This window comes from Procambarus clarkii, chromosome 1 (genome assembly GCF_040958095.1).
Source record: "Procambarus clarkii isolate CNS0578487 chromosome 1, FALCON_Pclarkii_2.0, whole genome shotgun sequence".
Taxonomy (NCBI): domain Eukaryota; kingdom Metazoa; phylum Arthropoda; class Malacostraca; order Decapoda; family Cambaridae; genus Procambarus; species Procambarus clarkii.
The window spans coordinates 12,812,744-12,836,967 of record NC_091150.1 but is presented as its reverse complement, the minus strand read 5'-3'; the positions used below and the strand labels follow the sequence as shown (position 1 = coordinate 12,836,967).

At 32.1% G+C, this 24,224-nt stretch overlaps 1 protein-coding gene across 1 annotated transcript in view; it reads right to left on the bottom strand.

Annotated features, from left to right (window-relative positions):
• LOC138359222 (general transcriptional corepressor trfA-like) overlaps positions 1-20,738 on the bottom strand; it is a 94,469-nt gene extending 73,731 nt beyond the window's left edge. The window contains exon 1 of the mRNA XM_069318229.1: positions 20,258-20,738. Coding sequence (XP_069174330.1) covers positions 20,258-20,738 — 481 coding nt within the window. The remainder of the gene's footprint in view (positions 1-20,257) is intronic.
• Between the last annotated feature and the right edge of the window lie 3,486 nt (positions 20,739-24,224).

Sequence of the window (24,224 nt, the reverse complement as noted above, 5' to 3'; positions counted from 1 at the left end):
AAAGATACTATACCTCTCTTTCTTTGGAAGGTATCATAACCTAAGAGCAAGAGTCCTGGTAATTGGCGTAGTCGGCATCTTCCTGCTATATATTCATTATGATTATGGTTTTTATCATTAGAGAGTGAATTATATATTTGGCTACAATATTTGAGAAACATGGTAACAATTTGATAAAATCCTTTATTGTCATGTAGTGGAAGGTAATAATATTCATCAAATTTTGATTTATTCTCTGAGGAATTATTAATACTCCACGACCAACTTTCATAGGAAAAAGGCATATAACTGAAAGCACATTCTTTTAAGGAATTAACTTCTTTTTGACATATAAACATTCTCTATTTTTTTAATATTTTTTTTATATTTCTGATCTTTAGGTAACAAAATAACAAATAAAACAGCTATATATTTTATTATGTTATATTTATAACAATTACAAAATGGACTAAAAATAGAACATATAACTAACTACATACATAATGAATCAAGTAACCCTAAACAAAACCATGAACACTCTGACATTGCTTGTTTTTTAATATCTTTAACTATTTTCAAAATAATTATTTTTTCTTCTTCTGTATAATTAGCAAGTGTTTTTTTAGAGAACTTGGCTAAATTTCTAAGGGAAACAACATTTATTTGACCATTATATTAATGGTTACATTTATATACCATCTCATTAAGTAAACTCATATAAAGCCAAGAATTAGACATTTCTTGTTTAATACCATTTACAATTTGAGGATAATACTTAATCTCTTTTTTGTGGTCGTTTATAAATTGAAAACTGGATGCATGCCAAGACATTTTATGTAGATTCTGTAGTGTGTAAGCTAAAGATGCTACAAGTGATAATTTATTTAATTCATATGCACCAATAATATTGGGGTGTAAGAAAAAATAATCTAGTTCGTTACTCATCTTTTGATAAATTTCTTGGCATAGATGTCGTTGGTAACTTATCATTTCAAAATGTATTTGAATTTTGACTTTATTCCATAAAAAATGGGTAAATTCCTCAACCTTAATATAAACTTTTTTATCCGTTTCAATTGTTTGGTCTTTTATACGAAGAATAAATTTTAAATCAGTATTATTTATATATTTTTCTTTAATGGCTTTTGTTAACAACAAATCTTCAATTTCTTTTTGGACATAAGTTGGAATAAGTGGGGTAGCACATAACTCCCATACCATATCTCTAATACACATATCAAAATTGATCATTGAAGAATATTTGTTCATAAATCTATCCTTTAATTCTGGTGTAAGAAACATAGAAGTAAAATTATCTATTTCAGAATTAGGTATTATTTCATATATTTCAACCATTTTTGTTACTTATTCTTCAGCTCCTCTTTGTGTTAATGGTTCATATACATACTTCTTTTATACTATATACTACTACCCATCTAATAATGTAAATCTCTATGACTTTCAAAATATCCAATTTCTCATATAAATTAATTATCCCATATAATATTTAGGATCTTAATTCTTTTTTCTCTCTTTCCAAAATATACAATTTCTCATTTATATTATTCAATAACGTATTTATTTTCTTAATGTTTTGTTCTCTATTACTTTCCATAACAATATCCAATCTTTCATTTATAAAATTCAACCTCTTATTTAGGATATTAACTCTTCCGTCTACAATAGCAAATTGTCTTGATATAACTTTATCATGTAAACAACAACACCCAATATATTTTTCTTTTACTTGGATATTTTTGGGATTAATCTTTACTATAAAATTTCCAGATTTTGGTTTAGCTTCTTCATTTATCTCTTGATTTTGTTCTTTAGAAAACGTCCGTTTTCGCTTCTTCCCACCTTCTTGGGACGTCTGTCGGTCTTCAATGGGGCCTCCTGTCCTTCTTAAATTGGTTACACTTTTCCGGGGCTCTAGATTTTGTTCTTTAGAGGACTTCTTCCCGTCTTCTTGGGACGTCTGTCGGTCTTCAATGGGGCCTCCTGTCCTTCTTAAGTTGGTTACACTTTTCCGGGGCTCTAGATTTTGTTCTTTAGAAGACTTCTTCCCGTCTTCTTGGGCCGTCTGTCGGTCTTCAATGGGGCCTCCTGTCCTTCTTAAGTTGGTTACACTTTTCCGGGACTCTAGATTTTGTACTTTAGAAGACTTCTTCCTGTCTTCTTGGGCCGTCTGTCGGTCTTCAATGGGGCCTCCTGTCCTTCTTAAGTTGGTTACACTTTTCCGGGGCTCTAGATTTTGTTCTTTAGAAGACTTCTTCCCGACTCCTTGGGCCGTCTGTCGGTCTTCAATGGGGCCTCCTGTCCTTCTTAAGTTGGTTACACTTTTCCGGGGCTCTAGATTTTGTACTTTAGAAGACTTCTTCAAAACAAAGTTTTTTTTTTTTAAATTTGTCCATTTTCACATGTTTCTTCTGGAGGTGGTTATTATTTCATTCACCCGATGATTCTGGAAATGAAGCATTAATTTAAAAATATAATTTATATATTTTTATCTCAACTATTATATAAGAACTTACAAAAGCTTATTTTTTATACAATATTATGGGTCTTCATTTCTTCAACAAATGTTTAACTAATACCAAGATAATGTTAACTGTTCAAAATGACAAAGAGCTAAATCAATATTTAAAGAAATTCTTTCCTTCAGGTCTTAGCCATTTAAAATATATTGGGATTGATGGTTCAGTTTTTTTCCATGCACATACCATAAAAGGGAAACAAGTTGGAACAATTGATATCAATGCTACAGCCCAAAAAGTATGTAATATAATTTGTGCCTATTGTGATATTCTCATGAATTTACTAAGTAACAATAACACCGATGATGATGATGATCATAATACTAATACTAATACTAATAATAAGGGAAGAACTTGTAATAATATGATAATACACTTTGTTATGGATGGAAAGTCATGAAAAATGATGAAAGTCATGAAAAATTTTCTCCCCATGAAAAATTATCATTAGAAAAATGTACAATTGCAATGTTAAAAAAAAAATGGACATTCAACATCCTAATATCATATTTCTATTATCAACTGAGTCATTACCTTTTGATCAACGAAATGAGGGTGAAATAACTCTATTTCGTTTTATTAATAAAATTTTAAATAAAAATTCCCGTTACATAATTATAAGTAATGACTCTGATATATCAGCAACGTACATTCTTCGAGAGGATGATCGTGTTATGTTGGTTATCCCACCATATAATGGACAATCATACATTGGATTAAACAATTATAATCATATTATGGTTAAATTAAATATAAATTCTCAACAACTATTTAGTTTAGCAGTATTGTATTTTATATTTTTTGGAAGTGACTATAATTTAGGTCTCATATCTTGTTGGACAATCAGTAAACATGACATTTTAAAAAACGCCATTTTACATGAAGAAACAAATCTTGTTTCAATTTTTAATCAAATGAAAAGATGTCGTTCAACTAAAAATGAAGCAATCATATGGCAGGAGTGGGGGGATTCTGTAACATACCAAGACTATTTATTTCTTTTTAAATTAATTGTATATGAAGCAGTTCATAGTGCCCGATATTATAAATCATTAGGGAAAAGTAATCCATCATTATTAAATTTATATTCAAATAATCACATAAAAGTTTTAACTAAAACTATAAAATTAATTAAATAATAAGTAATTATTTATTACCTGTTAAAAACCTTAAGACAATTATTGTATTGAGTAGTAATATTTGTTCCAAATTCATCCTGAGGATTGAAATTCACATATATTCTAGGCTTTATTACAATGGGTTGTCTATGCCGATTAATTATATGGGCATGTCTCTTTTCGCGACTTACATTTTTATAGTAACTGGGTAAAATATCTTGAAGTTTACAAAAATTTAACTGGGATAGGTTGGTCGTATGAGAGAGAGTATTTTAATTGGGAATTATGAACAATAGCAGTTTTAAATAAACGTTTGGCTTCCATCCAATCAGATAAATTTGTAAATGTCCATAATATGATCTTGATTTTATCTTTAGCTTTAGGAACACATTTCCATTCATTACACCATACATCGTTAATCATTAGATTTGTTATTATATAATGCAAAATATCAATAATTAATCTTTCATTACATGTGGGAACCGACCTGTGAGATTTATATTTATTTAATTTATATGAATTTATATTTACGTTAATTTATATACTTCGATAGCAATTTGTATAATGATAAGTGGACTGTATTTCTGCAATAATCTCTTAATCTCACAAATCGATCCTCTACACATTAGGGGGGGTTATTAAATTAATATATATGCAGCCAATCAAACTACAGTAACTACATACATTGAAAAGGTTCCTTATCTTATAGTACAGCAGGTTAGTCCACCAGGTATAACTAGGGTGTAGACACCAAATTATCCTCTTTGAGGTAGCTTCCATCACCCAGTAACTGGTGCACAAACTCTTCCTCGTCTTGACCTGTCAAAAAGGCGCTAACTGTGAAGCCAGAAACCTATATATGACAAGTATTTCAGAGAAAACTGTACATGGAACATGAAGACCTGGCTTAATTACCTTCAGTTTGAGGCTTCCACGTGCTCTAACCGGGTCACCCTATATAATGACATTAATGGCCATAAATGAAGATACATGGGTTTCGGAAAGAACACTTAACTTGAATTTGTAGACAGCGTGTTGAAAATGGTACACCTTTGGTTTCCATAACACTACATCCAAGTAAAATTAACAGGAGCCGAATTTGCTCCCGTGTGAGCCTCTGGTCTCGTATAAACAATGGCTGCCCTCCTTCCTCACTCTGACGCCTGGCTTACATTGTCCACATGTCAGAAAGTGATAGAAGGGTCACATTTACTCTACTTTAATAGTGATAATTAAGTTAATTTATATAAGATGTTTTATGATGGTAAAGTCCAAAGACTAATGTATTTAAGAATAATTCCCAGCAGAATAGCTGGTGAATTATAATAGTATGTGGTGATGATATCCCGTTTTCTTTAGACGGTAATTCCACTACAAGTTACGTTTTCTATGGTTAACTTGTTTATACAACACAGCTATTATCTGTATGATATTAAATGGTGTCGGATTTTCCGACATAATTCCCCAGGGGGCTGCTCACGGGTCGAAGTCCTATTTAGAACAGACGAACCGATACTCCTCCTTCGAATTATTTGATTAATTTGATGTTAGTAGTTAGTAATCACACATTTGTGCGTCTGTTCGTACAGGACGGATGTTCCGTACTAGAGTTGCAGGGGTTAGAAGTCTAATGCGATTTCATTTCCCTGTCAACTCTTGAAAGGCTAATATTCAAGCCTTATTACATATTATTTAACCCAGAAGACTGGATGTGATCAAGTACTACAGTCAAGTATGATTCAGGGACTGCAGTGAGATCAGTGACATTAGATATAACTTGAAGTTTCTTCAGGTAACTGGTCACTGATATATAAACACTGAGGCCCATGGAATACATCTTGATTAAATAATAAATGTATCAAATCAGTCATCAGATTTATTGGGGTTTAATTCAGTTAATTGATTCAGAAGATTGAATAGCTCATCATTGAAGTAAAGTATGGTTCTGAGACTGCAGTGGGTTCAGTGACATTGGTCGCAGTGACTTGTAGCTGTTTTAGGCTACTGTTCACTGATTTGCCACTGAGGCCTCATGAACTCATCTCCAACTTTAAATGATGATACTAACATCAACCTCTGTTACTATAGTCAGCTGTAATCTCCTTAGTATAATGCTACTGGAGAAATATAATCAGCTGACAAATTCAGATTTCTATTGGTATTGTTTATCTGCAGTCATAGGTCTCCTCAGGCTTGATACTGGGCCTGAGAGTAATTTACCTCCTGCAGAGTTTAACATGGTTATACCCTGATATTTAGTAGGGCTACCGATGAATCGATGGCAATAGTCTGTCCCTACAAGGAGACCGAAGTCGGTGAGGTGATCAGACTTAATATTATCTGCCAATTTTATTCCTCTATTTCTCAGGAATTTGGCTGTTGCTCTCAGACCTTGAACTTGTAGGTCTACTGGTATTTTGTCCACCACAATGGCTTGTACTCGACAGACGTACCTGCCTAAACGTACTGATGGTTGTACCACCTGGTAGACTTGAGGTCCTGCATCTGTTACAAACCCTGAGATGTTGAATGACATCTGGGCTACAGGCCTTAATTGTAGTTCATCTGCCAACTTTTTAGTGATATATGTTCTCTGGGATCCTTGGTCAAACAACCCACGGGTATGGACCTTGGCCCTCTTATTCAGGATGGTAATTTGGGCAGTAGGCAAAGTCGTATTACCTTTAGACTTTGCCGATTGGACACTCTTTGTTTGTTGCACCTTGCAGTACTGTACTGAGGTGGGAATGCTATCTTCCACCTTGGGGTTTGGAGACGTTGTTTTGGTGTCTCTGCACAATGCTGCATGGTGTTGACCTTTGTTACACCTATTACAAGGGTGTAATTGGGTATCACAATCCTTGATGTTATGTTTCCTGAGGCACCTCGTGCAATGTTGCAAATCTTTGAGTCGCTCAACACGGGCGTCACTATCAGGAAAATTAGAGCAGTGGTACATTGAATGTTTCCTTTTGCAGAACATACATGTCCCCCAGCCTACTGCACGTTTGGAAGTTACCGGTTTGGGTGAACTAGTAACAGTAGGCTTGGAGGATGCTGCTGCATTGTCAGATTTTCTGCAACTTGATGTTAGAGTAATTGACTGATGTTTATTTGGGGTAGTTGTTTTACCCTTTAATTGACTCTTATTTTCTATTTCTGAAGGCTTGCATGAGGCTTTAACTTCCTCATTTGCACGTCGTTTGTTTATGATGGAATGTAAACCTTCAGTGATGTCCTGTACTGTCAGGATGGTGTTATGTTGATGTGCATATAATTCATCTAGTATATCGCTGGATAATTTTCGTTGAAGGACTACTTTGGTCATCCATTCACTAGTAGTTATATCAACCTTAAGACTGAATATTCTTAGTAGTGACTCAAACTCCATGCTGAAGGATTGTAATGAGTCAGCAGTCTGATCAGGTTGAGGTAAATCCAGCAATTGTAGTACTAGATGTATGACAGTTTTCTCATTGCCAGCATTATTCCTAGGAGGCTGGACTGGGAAATTAGTGCTGTCGCTATTTTCATTTACATTTTCTACTACTGGTTCAGCTTCACCTCTAGTTTGGAGGCATGTTAACTTAGTGGCCTCAGGTATTGGGTTTTCAGAAACCACAGAGACTGTGGATAAATTGTCTGAGAACTGCTTAATTTCTGGTGGTATAATATTGGGTGAAGCTGTAGTGGGTGAAGCTTTACTGGGTGAAGCTTTATCCTTGTTGATTAAAGGATCTAATCTGGCTTTACATTTATTCTCAAAAAGATCCAGATCATCCATAACATTATCTACTTTATTTGGTGTACTTGCTATTTGTTCTGATTCAATTATCCTGTGTAAATGTTCCAACCTGGCTTGAGTTTCTTCTTCATATTGTGCAAGGTCAGACAGGAATGGTTCCACATCTTCAACTACTATGTCGTCGTCGTGGACCTGATTTTGGTAAGATTTCCTATTTGCTTTCAATATATGCAATTGGGTTTGAATCTGTAACAGTGGTATTTTCAACCGACGATAATTAATTACAGGCTCATATAACAACTGTTCATATTGGTTGAGATCTCTTGTTAGTTGGCGTTTGCTTGATATTAAAGCACGCTTTGCTTTCTGTGGATTAGTCATGGTGACTTGTTAATTGGGCACCACTGGCTCATAAATTGTGAGCAAGTACTAATGGTAGCCTAGGGTTAAATTCTGAACTCACTAGGCAATAATCCTACCTCTACTAGAGGTTAGCACTTAAAATTAATACACATTATATATATACAATCATACACACTAATGATTTGAGTGATAAACCAGTGTCACTGGAAGTACCTTTAGGTTAGCTCTTCAATATCACCCTAGGATGGTAGAGACACTAATTAATCACTCAAAGGTGTAATGATCATAAGTAAATTATTATATATACAACTCAATTCGAGTTGATAAAAATTACACCCAAAATAGGGTCTGGACCATTCATTAATGGTGTTAGGTTATTGAATATAGTACAACTGACTATGGTAATAATGGGACTAGGATGAGCAATAATAGTTCAACTAGTCATATCCTACCCTGTTGTGGGTTGACAATTAGTAAATATTATACTGTGATCACTAGTGCAATATATATTAAATGATTCTCTATTTTGGAGAAATAATATACACAATTATTGATAATAGCCTCTTAATTAGCCTCTATGAAACTTCTAATATTATCTAGAAGTATTAAATATTATTAGTGACCTCGCGAAATAAACTCCACAAAATTCGTAGATAATCTCTCGCGAAATGTAACACCACGAAATCCGTGAACAATCTTGCGAGGACACAGCCACTAATTTGGCTGGCTTCTATATTAGCGCTGTCATTTCACGAAATAACACGCCACCAAATATCTGTGGGTGTGCATGAAACCGCTGACGAAGCTGAACTCGGCTGAGGGAGGCTCCTGAGCTCCCTCGAGGCTACGCTGCCGTCTTGACTGGCTTTGTTTAAATAACACTGCACTAGTATATTTAATGAATCCACTGGTTAACTGGTTCATCCGGTACTAAGATGACCAAATGTGGGTTCAAAGGATCAAATAATCCGTCATCCGGTTCGAAGATGACCAAATAATGTGGGAACCGACCTGTGAGATTTATATTTATTTAATTTATATGAATTTATATTTACGTTAATTTATATACTTCGATAGCAATTTGTATAATGATAAGTGGACTGTATTTCTGCAATAATCTCTTAATCTCACAAATCGATCCTCTACACATTAGGGGGGGTTATTAAATTAATATATATGCAGCCAATCAAACTACAGTAACTACATACATTGAAAAGGTTCCTTATCTTATAGTACAGCAGGTTAGTCCACCAGGTATAACTAGGGTGTAGACACCAAATTATCCTCTTTGAGGTAGCTTCCATCACCCAGTAACTGGTGCACAAACTCTTCCTCGTCTTGACCTGTCAAAAAGGCGCTAACTGTGAAGCCAGAAACCTATATATGACAAGTATTTCAGAGAAAACTGTACATGGAACATGAAGACCTGGCTTAATTACCTTTAGTTTGAGGCTTCCTCGTGCTCTAACCGGAACACCCTATATAATGACATTAATGGCCATAAATGAAGATACATGGGTTTCGGAAAGAACACTTAACTTGAATTTGTAGACAGCGTGTTGAAAATGGTACACCTTTGGTTTCCATAACACTACGTCCAAGTAAAATTAACAGGAGCCAAATTTGCTCCCGTGTGAGCCTCTGGTCTCGTATAAACAATGGCTGCCCTCCTTCCTCACTCTGACGCCTGGCTTACATTGTCCACATGTCAGAAAGTGATAGAAGGGTCACATTTGCTCTACTTTAATAGTGATAATTAAGTTAATTTATATAAGATGTTTTATGATGGTAAAGTCCAAAGACTAATGTATTTAAGAATAATTCCCAGCAGAATAGCTGGTGAATTATAATAGTATGTGGTGATGATATCCCGTTTTCTTTAGACGGTAATTCCACTACAAGTTACGTTTTCTATGGTTAACTTGTTTATACAACACAGCTATTATCTGTATGATATTAAATGGTGTCGGATTTTCCGACATTACACACAATGAAAACTGGACGTTGAATTATGGAAAAAACATTGTGTTCAGTAGCAATGGTTTTAGCAGCAAACAATAGGCATTCAATCACCTCATAACCAGCAATAAAACCTGGCAAAGAGTACTGGTTGGAACATTTTTCTATAATTTTTTTATCATTCGAATTATATATGGCAAGTTTTACAATTCGACAATAATTTCCAGTTTTCTTGTTATGCAGACTCATACCAACTCCCTTGTTAGATATGTAGAATATGCTTTCCTGATCATCTACAGGGATATTTACATTTGTCTCATGTAATGAATATTCAACATATATATACATATCATGGGCCATAAATGGAAGTTTAATTTTTTGTCTTTTCAATACATCTGCCATTTTAGGAAGATTGTGGTGGTGGGGAGGATTGGGATGTTTGCTGCTGTGGTGATGACTGAGAGGTGAATGGTAATTGGGTATTGGGAGATTGTGGTATATAAGGATTTTGATGAGTATGGGTGGGGTTGACAGTGGGAGGGGGAGGGGGAGGAGGAGAAGGATGAGGAGGAGGAGAAGAGGTAACAACACTTGTTAGAGGAGGATGGGAATGATAATAACAGTAAGGCGAAGTGGGGGTATATTGACACTGACATTGATAATAAGAACTAGGGAATTGTTGATGGGGTGAATAATGGAATGAAGAGTGTGTATGTAGGGGCAGTTGGGTTGGTGGTGGTGGTGGTGGTTGTGCATATATTATGGGTGGGATTGTTTGTGCAGAATTTGTAAGATTTTTTAGTTTTTCATCAAATAATTTACTGATTTCTTCAGCCCTCTTTGTTGATTCTTTTAAATGAGCTTCTTCATTTAGATGCTTACAATTTTTAATGTAATCGTCAATTATATTTAAAATTACATCATTCTCAACATTTTTAGTCCATTCTAAAGCTGGTCTGGCAGGGAAAACAGGAAGACTAATCAATAGTTGTGTCAAAGAATTAATAAGAGATTCTAGAGTTTTTTTGGTAACATAATTTAATGTATCATTATCTGTGAGAATGGGTAAATTTCCCGGAATTAACGTAGTATTTAAAAATTTTGTAATGTCATCAGTAGAATTGATAGGAAACTGTAAAGGGTTAGTAATCATATCATTCCCAACAACTTTAAAATTTATTAGATTATTAGAAGAACTATTCATGTTTTAGCATAAGATTTTTTAATATGATAAATAATATAAAAGGTATTTATTAAGACTATAAGTTATAATTATTCCAGCTGTCCTGAACTGAGCTCGGACCGGGGTATCTCATAATCATGGCAGATGATACTAAATCCACCCTTATTACATCTCCAATTGAATTAATAGACAGACTAGGAAAAGAAATTATTTATTATGCTGACAAATGTTTTTTGGACATACCCCAAGTTAAGATTTACAGTTTGTGTATGGGTTCCAATTGTGTGCAACTTAAGTATGATATTCGTCTAACTGCAAATGCGGTATCCCCTAGCTGGATATATGATCCAATGGAGCATGAGGATGAGGAATATGGTCATTTGGAATCTGAATTTCGCAATGCCCATATTATACTTCTTTGTAATCTAAGTGAATCAATACTAAATTCTATTTTGACAGGTTCTCTTACATTGAAAGATGTTATAAAAACATTGCTTATATATAAGTTTGATGAGACTTTGTTGGATTTTGATGTTAGCCACATGGATGAAATAATTAAGGAACATCCCATTTCCTATAATCGAATTCCATATACCTATTTGGATTACTCATTCAATGGAACATCAATAAAAGAGGTTTGGGGAATACAAAACTCCCCTGAAAATATTTCTAAAGACCACCACCATAGAGAGTCATTGGTTTTGGATAAATACAAAACTATTGTCAGTTTGTTTAATAAACACGAAAACCGAGAGGGCACTTTGACAGTTATTACTGGTTTAATGGCCTCAGGAAAATCGTCTCGACTTTTGCAACTTACTCAAACACATTGCAGAGAAAATAAAAATAAAACCATTTTGATTTTGCCTAGATGTGTACAATTAAAACAAATAAAATGTCGATCAATAATTCCGACTGAAATCCAAATCCAGAGTGAAACTTACTTAGATTATAAAGACTATATTCTTCACTTTGATACTATTTTTATCGACGATGCTCATTTGTTTTATCCAGAAAATTTAACTGAATTTGTTCATGTATGTCAAGGTTGTGGAATCGATGTGATAATTGCAGGACTGAGTGTATCATCATTTAGAAATGATACATTTAAAGGTTTTGTTTTTTTAATGTCTCAGGCTAATAAAATAGAATTACAAACAACATCCTGCACTCTATGTAATTATCGTACAGCCAAGATATCATTTCGGTTTAATTGGCGTAAACCAAGTAATTTTGTGGGTGATTATCGTAAGTATTTAAGTGTGTGTTCTCCTTGTATGATTGAATTAGCACCATACTTTCTATGTCTTGGAAAAAGTAATTTTGACCAAAGTGATTTGGATAAAATGTGTGGTACTATTTTATAATTATTTATATATGTTTCTAATATATATACAGTTTGAAAATTGTTATTATCAAATGACACATCCCAACATTAAAGAATTTATAAACCGGGTTAAAACAGATGGACATATATATATATATATAAACAAAATAATTAAAATTAAGCATAAAAATGAACTCACTGTAGATCTTAAATATGATAAAGAAAATGGAATTTTTCTTGATGATGACGGTATAGTCTATTTCCCAGAAGTAAACAATGAAAATATTAATTCACAAATAATTAGAGTAAAAAGTAATCAGGTTTCATTATTTAGCCACCGTCCACAATTTATTTCACAAAAGAGAAAGAATGAAGATAATACTGAAATTCCTCCGAAAAGGCAGGAATCTTTATAATAAAGCTGATTATAACTGAAATAGTTTATCCGGATTCCATCTTTCGATATTAAATTTATCACACTCCAAATTTTGAAAAAAATAAAGTCCATTTTCCCCTTCAACTATTTTTGTTGATATTGTAAACAACATTTGGTTGTACATGTCGCTAATATATTGACCTCTAAATTTTACAATAAACATTAAATGGCATAAACTATTGTAAATGTTTTTGTTGAGGGACAGAATAGGATTATTTATCAGAATGTTAATTTTATCTTGACTCTTACAAATATACTTAAATGTTTGTATATTTTTGTTTTGAAACATTTTAAAAAAATTCACATCATCTCTAGTTACTACTTTTAAAGATGTAACACTAAAAATGTTATAAATATTGTAAAAATAATACATAGAAATACAATAAAGACTTAAAACATAAATGAAATATTTTAAAATAACGTTATTAATATTACTACTTTTATCAACCAACATTTTCATTACATTTACAAAATATAATTTAATTATATTATCCTCTTCAAACATGAGGTAGCTATTTACAATCTTATTAAATCTCTTACTACTGAAGTTATTGATTTCTAAAAGATTATTAACATCAACATCATTTAGACTGATACTACTACTGATGCTACTATCACTATTATTAGATTCTTCCTGGTTTATAGGTCGAAATACTTCATTAAAATATATAGAAAGGGGAGGTGGCGTTGTTGGCTGTTTGTCATCTGATTGTCTTTCCATTTCTTCAATGTACTTTATTAATTCTTAGTCACAGGGGTATGTTTCCTGGCACGTGAGTCGATCTATAGTCACAGGGATATATTTATATTCCCTGGCCTGTGGGTATAGTAGTCACAGGGGAATTTTTGGGATTCCCTGGCGACGCAGTTATCGTAGTCAAGAGGGGTAGTGGGGCTGGGTGTTGGACCATGCACAGCGTGTGGCTCTAAGGAGATCAATGTGTTAAAGGTCAAATCCAGTCGAGAGAGAGAGAGATTAAGTATTAACCACATACGTAATATATAATATACCTGGATGAGCAATAGGTTGCCGGGGGTCAATTAAATCATGATAATCAGGTGGAACCACATTAGGTACAACCTCACCTGGGTTCCTAAATTGTCCACGTGTATCTAGTCGAACTATATGACCTGGTTGAGTGAGCATAGTTAAACCAAAATACCACCCCTCAGTTACTCCCAAGGGATTAAGGGTAGTAAGTTCATGCCAAATACTCTCTGAGTAAAAGCTGAATACAATTGGATGGCCCCAAATAGCATTAGATAGTCGACGATCGTCTCATAAAAATGCTTGTCTTCATATCCAGGACTAACCGCTAATCGATAGATATATAGGGGATAAGTTTCTTGCCGGCGCCTATAATGATTAATCAATTTTGTCTTATGAACAACAGGCCAGTCATCTCCTCGTTCATCATGTCTCAAACGCCATAGTTTTTGGTGTGGATCAGCTTTAATGTGACGATTCATCCAATCACAGGCATTTACCTTTGCTATTGCCGGTTGATCTATAATAAATTCAACATCACTTTTTAATGTTGATTTGGCTTTAGACATCAGGGGTTGGAAAAGGGGTTCGAGTTCATAGTAAGTGTGAATTTGTAAAGGTTTGCCACCATTCTCTAGTGTATAGTAAGCCAAATCAACTCGATGAGGGTCCATTGTGTTATGACCAATTTTCACACAGGCATTACTAATCAAATTTTTTTCACGAAACAGGCCAACTAATGAAGGGGTTAAAACCTCAACGTAACCACTGAAATAGTCACATGAGCAACCATATCCTTCTACATATTTATTAATTTCATTGTAATTATTTTCATTTAACGCGTCGTACACGCAAGGTGCCTTGGTATCAGATGGAACATTTGTTCTATATAAAGCGTTAGTAGTTGTGGTGGTGGTGGTTATGTCTAGAGAGGAAGAATTATTATTAAGGTGAACATGGATACAAGAAGGTTCCATTCCTTCTATATTCGGTACTGTTTCAGGAATAGAACATTCTACACATATGCCTTCTTTGACTGGATTAAATTTAGATATGTCTACAATATTCAGATCATGAATCCATCCAACTTTTTTGCATCCATTATCTATAGTAAGTTTGGACGTGGATTGATCACAATGTTTTCCACTAAATAATCCATGAGTTGTACATTCACACGTGAAATTGTAATCTTGCCATATTAATTTACCTAATGTGGTTGAACATACTGGAACTGTAGGTATTTTTAGGGGATTAGTAGGAGATATTTCAAACCAATATCCATCCTGCCAGGAGGCACTAGCTGGTAATATTTCATTACCTTCTTTAGAATATAAAGGATAAGGTAAAAATATACAACACTGATTTAGTTTCATACCTTCCCACACATTACAGGCTTGATGATGATTGTCATCCTGATGAAGTCCATATGTTGATAAAATTAATAATGGATTATTATCTAATGCATCATCATCGCTTTCAGCCTGATCAATATACCATTCTAATGACGATATATTTGTTTGTCTTGTTATACCATAGTGAAATAACTTTCTTTTTCTTTGTATCGCCTCACCTCCTATAATTATTGTACATATAAATAAGTAAATTATTATAAGAAAATAAATAATAGTAATCATTTTTATTTATTTCCTTTCATTGTCATATAATGTTCACGTGGTGAATCATAAATAGAATTCTCAATCATATATATAGTGGCTGAAGGCAGAGGATAAAAAGAAAGTGAAGAAGAAAAAGAAGAAGAAAAAGAAGAAGAAGGAGGGGGAGGAGGAGGGAGAGGGGGTAGAGGAGGATAGGGGGGAAGATTAGGGGGTAAAGGAGGATAGGGGGGAAGATTAGGGGGTAATGAAAAGGATGACATTATTAATGGGGTGGATTCTGGTTGTGTATTACTACTAGTTGTTAAAGTCATAGTGTTAACTGGAGTTGTAGTTGTAGTAGTAGTAGTAGTAGTAGTAGTAGTAGTAGTAGTAGTAGTAGTAGCATTACAATAGTGTTTATAACAATAATTAATTAAACATATAGATAAAATTATATATATAATTAATATGGATATAAGGTATATACATAAAATAATAAAATATTGATTTATTATTGACAAATAATACACATCGATTAAATGCATGTGTGTATTGGGATTATTATTGTTCTCAATGATTTTTTTCAGGAAATTAGTAGATTGATGTGTATTTATTAGTATCTTATTTAGATGTGAAAATACCGTATTATAATTATAAAATAATCTTAATCCATCAGATGATGTTTCTGAAAAATTTGAAAAGGCATAGCATGCCCTATTCAATTCTAATAAACTAACACCCGGATATAATATATGTTGTTGATATAAGCGATGACTAATAATACCACCACATAATATGTTTAATTTTAAGATATTATTAATAGAATAAATCCAAATTCCAGGTACAATAGGTATAAAAATAGGATTGAATTTTTGTGTTAATTTATAATTACATAATTCTAAAATAGCCTCATCAGATTGATTAAAAGCAGCACTAATACAATTGTGAGATTTGTGTGAATTTAAATTAAAATATGAAAAACTAATGATGACTAAGGTACTATTAATAACATCAAAGTTTTCCTTTGACATTACCATATACCAATATTCACTTTCAATTTGTAATACCATTAAGTGCTTGTTATCTTCAACTTCTAAAGATGCACTCCATTTTTCGTTAACATTTGTATAAACTGGTATTACTGAATACAAAAATCCATGATTAGGTGGATTATTGGTGGTAACTATGGGAAAATAAACTACTAATATAAACCTGTTAACAGTATAATATACTGACACCCGGCAGAGTTTATAATAAATTGACATTAAATCATCAATTGATGAATCATTAAAGATCAATTTTTTTCGATTTCGAATCTGAATTAAGTCCTTTTCAAATGGTAAACGATTGAAAATATATCTTGAGAGTATTCCTGTAGAATACATTAAATCTAATTCTACTTCTGTGTGTTCAATGTCTGATATAATTGTATTTATGGTACTATGTATAAAACTGATATATACACACAATTCTCTACGATTTAATTCTGTTTTGTTAATTGAATTTAACATTTCAATTGTTTCCTTGAAAAAAATATTTTGTTCAGAAATAATTTCTTTATGTGGATATTTCCATACAAAATGATCATTGGATATTATTGTATCAGAATTTTTTAAAAATTTATATTTTTTTATAAGTTCTTGTTGTCGATTAATAATTCGAATAAGTTTATAAATTCCATTAAATGTTTCAAAAGGATATTTTTGCTTACAACTATTCATAAGAGTTAAAAATTGATTGAAAATGTTTTCATAAATTGTAAAGTTGAAGCTATAGAACAATCTTTCCTGTGAATCTACTAACAGTGTTTTATACTGGCGGGCAAAAACAACACCAGGTTTGATAATAACTTCAAGTTCATTACTATCCACACTCCCTGATGCTATTCAAATTATTATGAATGTTAACATTTTTTTAAACATAATTTTAAGTTTTTTTTTACATAAAAAAAATGGATATGAATTTTAACTGGCATAAAAAACCATCAAATGTTTTTGTAGCCTCTTCACCTAGTTCACAAATCGTATTTCAGTATAAAGACGAAGATGATGTCCATAAAAAAACATGTACACTTTCAATTAAAGAAATACTCAACACTCCTGGAGGGGATGTAATTATAACTTGGGCCAATCGTAAATACATTAGTGACCTATTCAAACTAAAATTAAGTTAAATTCATTAACTTCTTTGGAATCAACTTTTACGGAGCACAAACAAAAGGAAGAAGATACACGTATTGTGGGATGTCTTCCAGTGGTTCTTCTAGATATATCTACAACAGAAAATAATCTTATTCTAGATCCCCGTAGATTAACTAATTGGTTTATTCAAATCATAAGTCGAGTGATCCCCATTGAAACTATCCTTCCACCAGAATTAGTCAGGGAAGTTAACATGACGTTTTATATATGTGATACTAACATTTTTCTTCCTAGACATGGTGTGATGACTAACATTCCAGATCTTATATTTTCCACTCTCAATACACTGGAAACTGAAAATATATGGGAATTAGGCGATAATGGAGAAAAATTAAGCCATGAATTGCTATCAATATCATGTATATTTAAACTCTTGATTCCCAAATTACAAAGTATATTTATTTCTTCACACAGAAAAAGAAATATTTCTGGTAAGATAAAAAGTGGAAAATTCAAAATGTCTCCTGAATTCCAAAAAATAATTCATGAAAATAATTTATTAAATAAAATTGAAAAGTGGTCAGAAAATTCTCTTAAATTTATATCTGACAAACTTCGTGAATATTCCGTATTTTTTCTAAATAAACTGGGCGATGTAAATGATACAAATATATGGGCAGTTAAAGAATTTATAAATGTTGCTCAAAAATCTGAAACCATCCCAATCTATTTTAATGAAAATATTACTTTCCGCATTATGATTCATGCCATTGGTGAAATATTTCATTCTCTCTTTACAGATATATTGCCAAACGAGTCAATGGAATCAGCAATTCATGGCGCACTATATCACATGGTTTATCTCCATGATTTAAAACTATTGGATACTTTTAAAAAATATTTATATATTCCTATTTTATATTATATATTATTCCTATTTTATTCCTAATATATTCTTGCTATAAAATTAATTCACCATTCATAAAACCATCACTTGCATATTTATCTGAGAACCATAGTGATATATATCACAGTCTATTAGAATATCAAAATAAATATCCTTTATGGCAAGGAAATGAGAACACTGACCTGATCGCGTGGATGGAGATCAACTGTGAATCAAGTGTGGATCGGCTCTGTCTCATTGCCTCACAGAGCGAGAAATATCTGAATGATGAAAAGTTTATGGATGCTTTATATTGGACAGTTTATGACATACGAGGACAAGCTTTAGACTATTATATAATTTTCCTCCTAATTGTATACAAAAATAGCTTATCCCTCAGAAATATAAAGTTAGGCAATACCATGAGCAAAGAAAATAAAACACTAAACTGTAAAAATCTAGTATCTCCTTTTTTCCATATATTTGTATGTTTTTATGATTATATACAAAATATTCCACCTCATCTCATTACGGTGGATATATTAAATAGTTCCGAATTTGGAGAATTACCACAGTACCGTCACATTATCATTACAGCATTAAGCGACTTTTTTAAGGGAAACGAAGATATATTTTCGTCACTATTAAAAGATTAAAACACAAATTTAAAAAATAATTCACAAGCACAAAAATATTGGGATGACATTAACAACCCATACCCACAGTTTCACTGTAAAAAAACAAACACTCTGGTATAATATATAAAAAAAAAAAATTTGTTATGGTAAGGAAATGAGAACACTGACCTGGTCGCGTGTGGAGAGCAACTGTGTAGAATGTGTGGAGGGGCTCTGTCTTGTATATAGCCTGACAGGAAACTGTTATCATCTCATTGAATCCCGTTTTCTATTTGAGTCCTCCTCTCTCTCTCTCTCTCTCTCTCTCTCTCTCTCTCTCTCTCTCTCTCTCTCTCTCTCTCTCTCTCTCTCTCTCTCTCTCTCTCTCTCTCTCTCTCTCTCTCATTCACTCTCTCTTTCAATTAAATGAAAACGGGATTTACATAATAGATATTTTGCATGTATATGGATTAAAGTTTAACTTGTTTAAATTGTTATAAAAAACTTGTTCTCCCTTAACTTCATTACTTTCATTTTGAGACTCCTTCCAATAATCTGGTAGTATATATGCCAGATAATATTGAACTTCATACATATGAGTATCAGTTTTTATATTATCATTAAATTTTTGTAATAGGGAAAAATGAAGTTCTATCGCTTCTTCCTTAGACATTTTACTAACATTACAATTTAAGTGTTTCATATTTCTTACTTCATCTAAATATTTGGCAAAATTTTCTGGTGTATATATTGGAGATTTTTCAACACAAAAACCTACTTTATAAATATTTTCACATGTTACTCTTATTATTTTACTTAATTTTCCAATTTCATCAATAAGATTATTTCTAAGAGCATTTTGCCACTCATTATCTTTTTGTACAGTTAAAAATGTCCATAAATTAGTTAGTAATTTTATATAAATGAATATATTTTTATTTTCACTGTTTCTAGAAGCTGATTTATTAATTTTTTCAGTGTATTGTGCACAATAATTTGAAAGAATACCATTATCTGAAACATGAGCTGGATTTATCTTCCATTTAAGATTTCTACCGATTCCTCCCAGGCCATCAATGTCATATATTTTTCGGATAATGAGCAAATCTCCACAAAACGATGTGGGAAAATGATAGGAGCCATCAGCTTGATAACATGAACCACGGGATCTGGGTTCATAATTGGTATTTATAATTATATACATTGATAATGTAATATACTGGTGAATTAACAATCTCAATGGTAAAGTTTTACAATTTACAAATGTGAAGAATTTCTTGTTAAATGTAATGTGATTTATATTTTCAGATACTATTACCTTATATTTACACTCTTTTACCACATCATTCATCGTGATAGAATATTTAAATGGAAATAATATACGTTTGTTATATCCAATATCCGAAGATGATCTCCTTCTAGTGTCTGGGCCTGGTGAGGTTCCCTGTGTTTGTTGACGGGTGTTGGTTCGGTTTGACTTTGATTTTTTGGGAGTTGTTCGATTTAGCTTTGATTTTTTTGTCTTTGGAGTAGAAGTTGAAGTTGAGGGGTTATTCAATTCTTCCAGTTCCAGTGAAGTATCCGAATCATCATCCTGTGTCGTGCTGGTTCGATTTAGCTTTGATTTTTTTGTCTTTGGAGTAGAAGTTGAAGTTGAGGGGTTATTCAATTCTTCCAGTTCCAGTGAAGTATCCGAATCATCATCATCCTGTGTCGTGCTGGTTCGATTTAGCTTTGATTTTTTTGTCTTTGGAGTAGAAGTTGAAGTTGAGGAGTTATTCAATTCTTCCTGTTCCATTGAAGTATCCGAATCATTTTCCTCCATCTCTTCTGTATCACTTAAAACTGGATTTTGATTTGACATAATTGTATCTATTTTTTTATAATATACTAAAATTTTATTTGATAATGTACTTGGTTCCAGCCAAAAAAAAAAAAAAAAAAAAAAAAATCGCCTATGTTATACAGATACATTTTTAGGAGGAAGAAAGGGAATGGGGTGGGGTATTTCAAATAGTATTGGCAGCTGTAAGTCAGTCTCCTAAGGTATCAAACATATATATGTACAAATAATAAAAACAAAATAATGTTATTAAAATTATAAGAATAAGAAATATGGTATACTGAAATATATTTAATTTAGATTTTTTGTTTTCTTTTTCAATATGATGAAAACGGTTCAGGATATAATAATTTTGGTTTGAAGTGAAAGTTTTGGGTGATGAATAGTCACCATTTCGATGCCAATATATTTCAAGAGGAAATGTATTTGACATTCCCCAATTAGGTTCTAAGAGGGACTCATGTACAATATTTGATATTGTTAATATAAATCCATTTTTCTTGCCATATTGAATAAATGCTAATGTTAAGGCCGCTACAAAAGCAGATTCCTTTTGAGTAAAAGATTGAATATATTTATGTTTTTTCTTAAAAATAGAAAGAAAATGTATTTTAGGAACCAAGTGTAACTTTTTTATATCAAAGTCAATTAAATTATTAATTAAAGGTTGGCCTTCATCATCAACTAATTCATAAGGTATTTCATCAAGTTCATTCATATTTTTTTATTTCTCTAGTTATAGTATATATATATATATATATATATATATATATATATATATATATATATATATATATATATATATATATGCATGTTTTTATTACATTGCAACTATGGAATTTGTAAAAAAAAAAAAAAGAACTTTATAAACTTTTGGAACCAGGAACTGATATTACAGCTTTTCTCTGGAAAATGATCCAACATACTTCAATTCAGAATCAATTAGATTCAACACATGATATGTACAAATTAACTACTACTACTATTACTACTACTACTACTACCACCACCACCACTACTAATAGTACTCCTACTACTACTACTACTACTACTACTATAATGCCATATTTTACCTATCCTATTAATCAAACATCATCCAATTCGGTATATTCAGGATTAATAGATGATTGTAAAAATATTAGTGATAGTTTATACTTTGTACAACATAAATTGCTTGAATGTCCTCTTATCCTAAATATTTTCGATCCCATTTTCAAACGTGATATTGCTCTTTATGAAAATAAATCACTAATAGGCATAAACAACCTCATTGACTTGCGAATGGCACGAGTATGGTGTGAATACCTAATGACAGATAAAATCAAACGATATGGAACCTGTCATAATCATCCGATCTTCAACAATTGTCCCGGGTGGTTAATTGATGCTGTTCATCTACAGATTGCCAACCCCAATATCTCTCTGATATATTCTACAGATATTAGAGGGGTTAATAAACATCTTGGTCAACTATGTAGTTTAATAAATTTACATCATATATTTAGACGCTTTGAAAACATTAATATAAATTATTCTGCATTACTTCTCCAATTAACGGTGTTATCTAATGCCTCTATTAATTCCATAAATCGCAGAGGAAATAAATTTCCCGCCAATATTATTTCTGCGACAAGTTTTGAGGATGTTAAACGTCAAATTATGGCCACTGAACGTTCAGATTTACTTCGAGATGATATGAGTTCCTTTGTATCACGTCTTACAACTAATCTCCCACCGCCAGTAGGAACTAATTTCTTTAATTTGATTCTAAAAAAAAACCTAAATCATCAGTTTAATATACACTCCCCCTACCATGTATCAATCATGTTTATATATTTTTTGTAATTGTATCAAATGTTTTTTGTATTCTTTATATGTTGAATCTAATAATTTCTTTCCTTTTTTCGTATATGTTCCATTCTGAAATTCTTCAAGACCTTTTTTAATACTATATTTATTCTTATAAGCTGTTTTGTGAAGAGCATGAGGAAAGGCCTCACCCATTTGGGATCGTTCTATAAATAAATGTTGACCACAATTCTTACTGGGAATTAGATAATAGGGGCAAGTGGATATCTGACAAGCATTTGTTAAGATTTTAACATCATATCTGAATATATATATATCATGGAATGATGTTTTCTCACAATTAAACAATCCCATCTGATGGACTTTATCCATTATTTCCTTAGGTGTCATTGGATTCAATATTTCTTGGTGAACTTTCATGTATGACATCACCCAATTTTTTTCCACTTTTTTTTTATAAATATCTCTGAGATTCCATTTCTCTATGACTTCTCTAATCATCTCATTTTTAATATTAAAGCGACATTTATCATAGTCCTCAATTTGCTCAAATTTTTTTAGTCTTTCACGAGAGCTTGGAAACTTCAAAGCATGATACAAACATTTAAAAAAAAAAATGTCATTAAACAACTCATTCAATACTAATTCGATTTCATACTCTTCAAATTCCTTCATCATCTCTATGACAAATATCCTCAAAGTTTTTAAAGACAAATCTCCTGCATGAGACCATGAATAAAGGGCTGCAATTTTCTCACCATTTATTTGTATTTCCTTTAAAGGAAAAATATTGGCTGGACAAAGTTTGGTCACATCTAAATGTTTTAAAGCTTTTCGAACTTCATGTAATGTATAATAATTTTCTATATTATATTCAGATTCTTCAACATTATGTTCCAAACATTTCTGCTTCTCTCTCTTATATTTATCAGAGGTGATAAAAAAATGTGAGTAAGGATACTCAAATTTGCCTTTACAAACACATCTGCCCACATATTCTAAAATTATTATTTTCATGATTCTCTTTATTAAAGTCTTCATATACTGAGGGGACTCTGGGTTATTATCTCTCATCATCATATACATTATGAACATGGGTTTAATTAGCGTTTCACACTTAAGAGATATTCCATCAAATTTTAAAATACTCTCTGTCATTAATGCTTGATTTATATTATTTTCACTTTTCAAAATCTCCCAATATTTTTTCAGTTTCCATCGTTTCATGTATCCATTAACAACAGTAGCTTGAATACTATTAATTATTCTACAAATATACTTGGGTCGGCTTTTAATTGGATACTTCTCAAAGAGTTTTATCAACAAGACAGCTAATGATCCTAGATGAGCATTGTGATCCTTAATAATCGGATTCCTCAAAACTGCAAAAGTCATCATTTTAGCAAAAAGGTTAGTTTCCATCAGTGATCCCATAACATGAGCCTCCTTAGGTGTGAAAATTGGTATAATAGCATTAAAGCGAGTTTCTTGTTTACCATTAATAATTTCAATTTCATTGTATTTATGACCAACTTCCCCATATATGTTAACAAAATCCACAAGGGCTGTCACTCCAATTAAATCAAAGGGGGCTTCAACAATTTGAATAATATTATATGACCAAATATTTAAGACTGTACAGTTTAAGTTACGAAAAAGTACAGGAATGCCTGTTATGTTCCAAACAGTCGATAACTG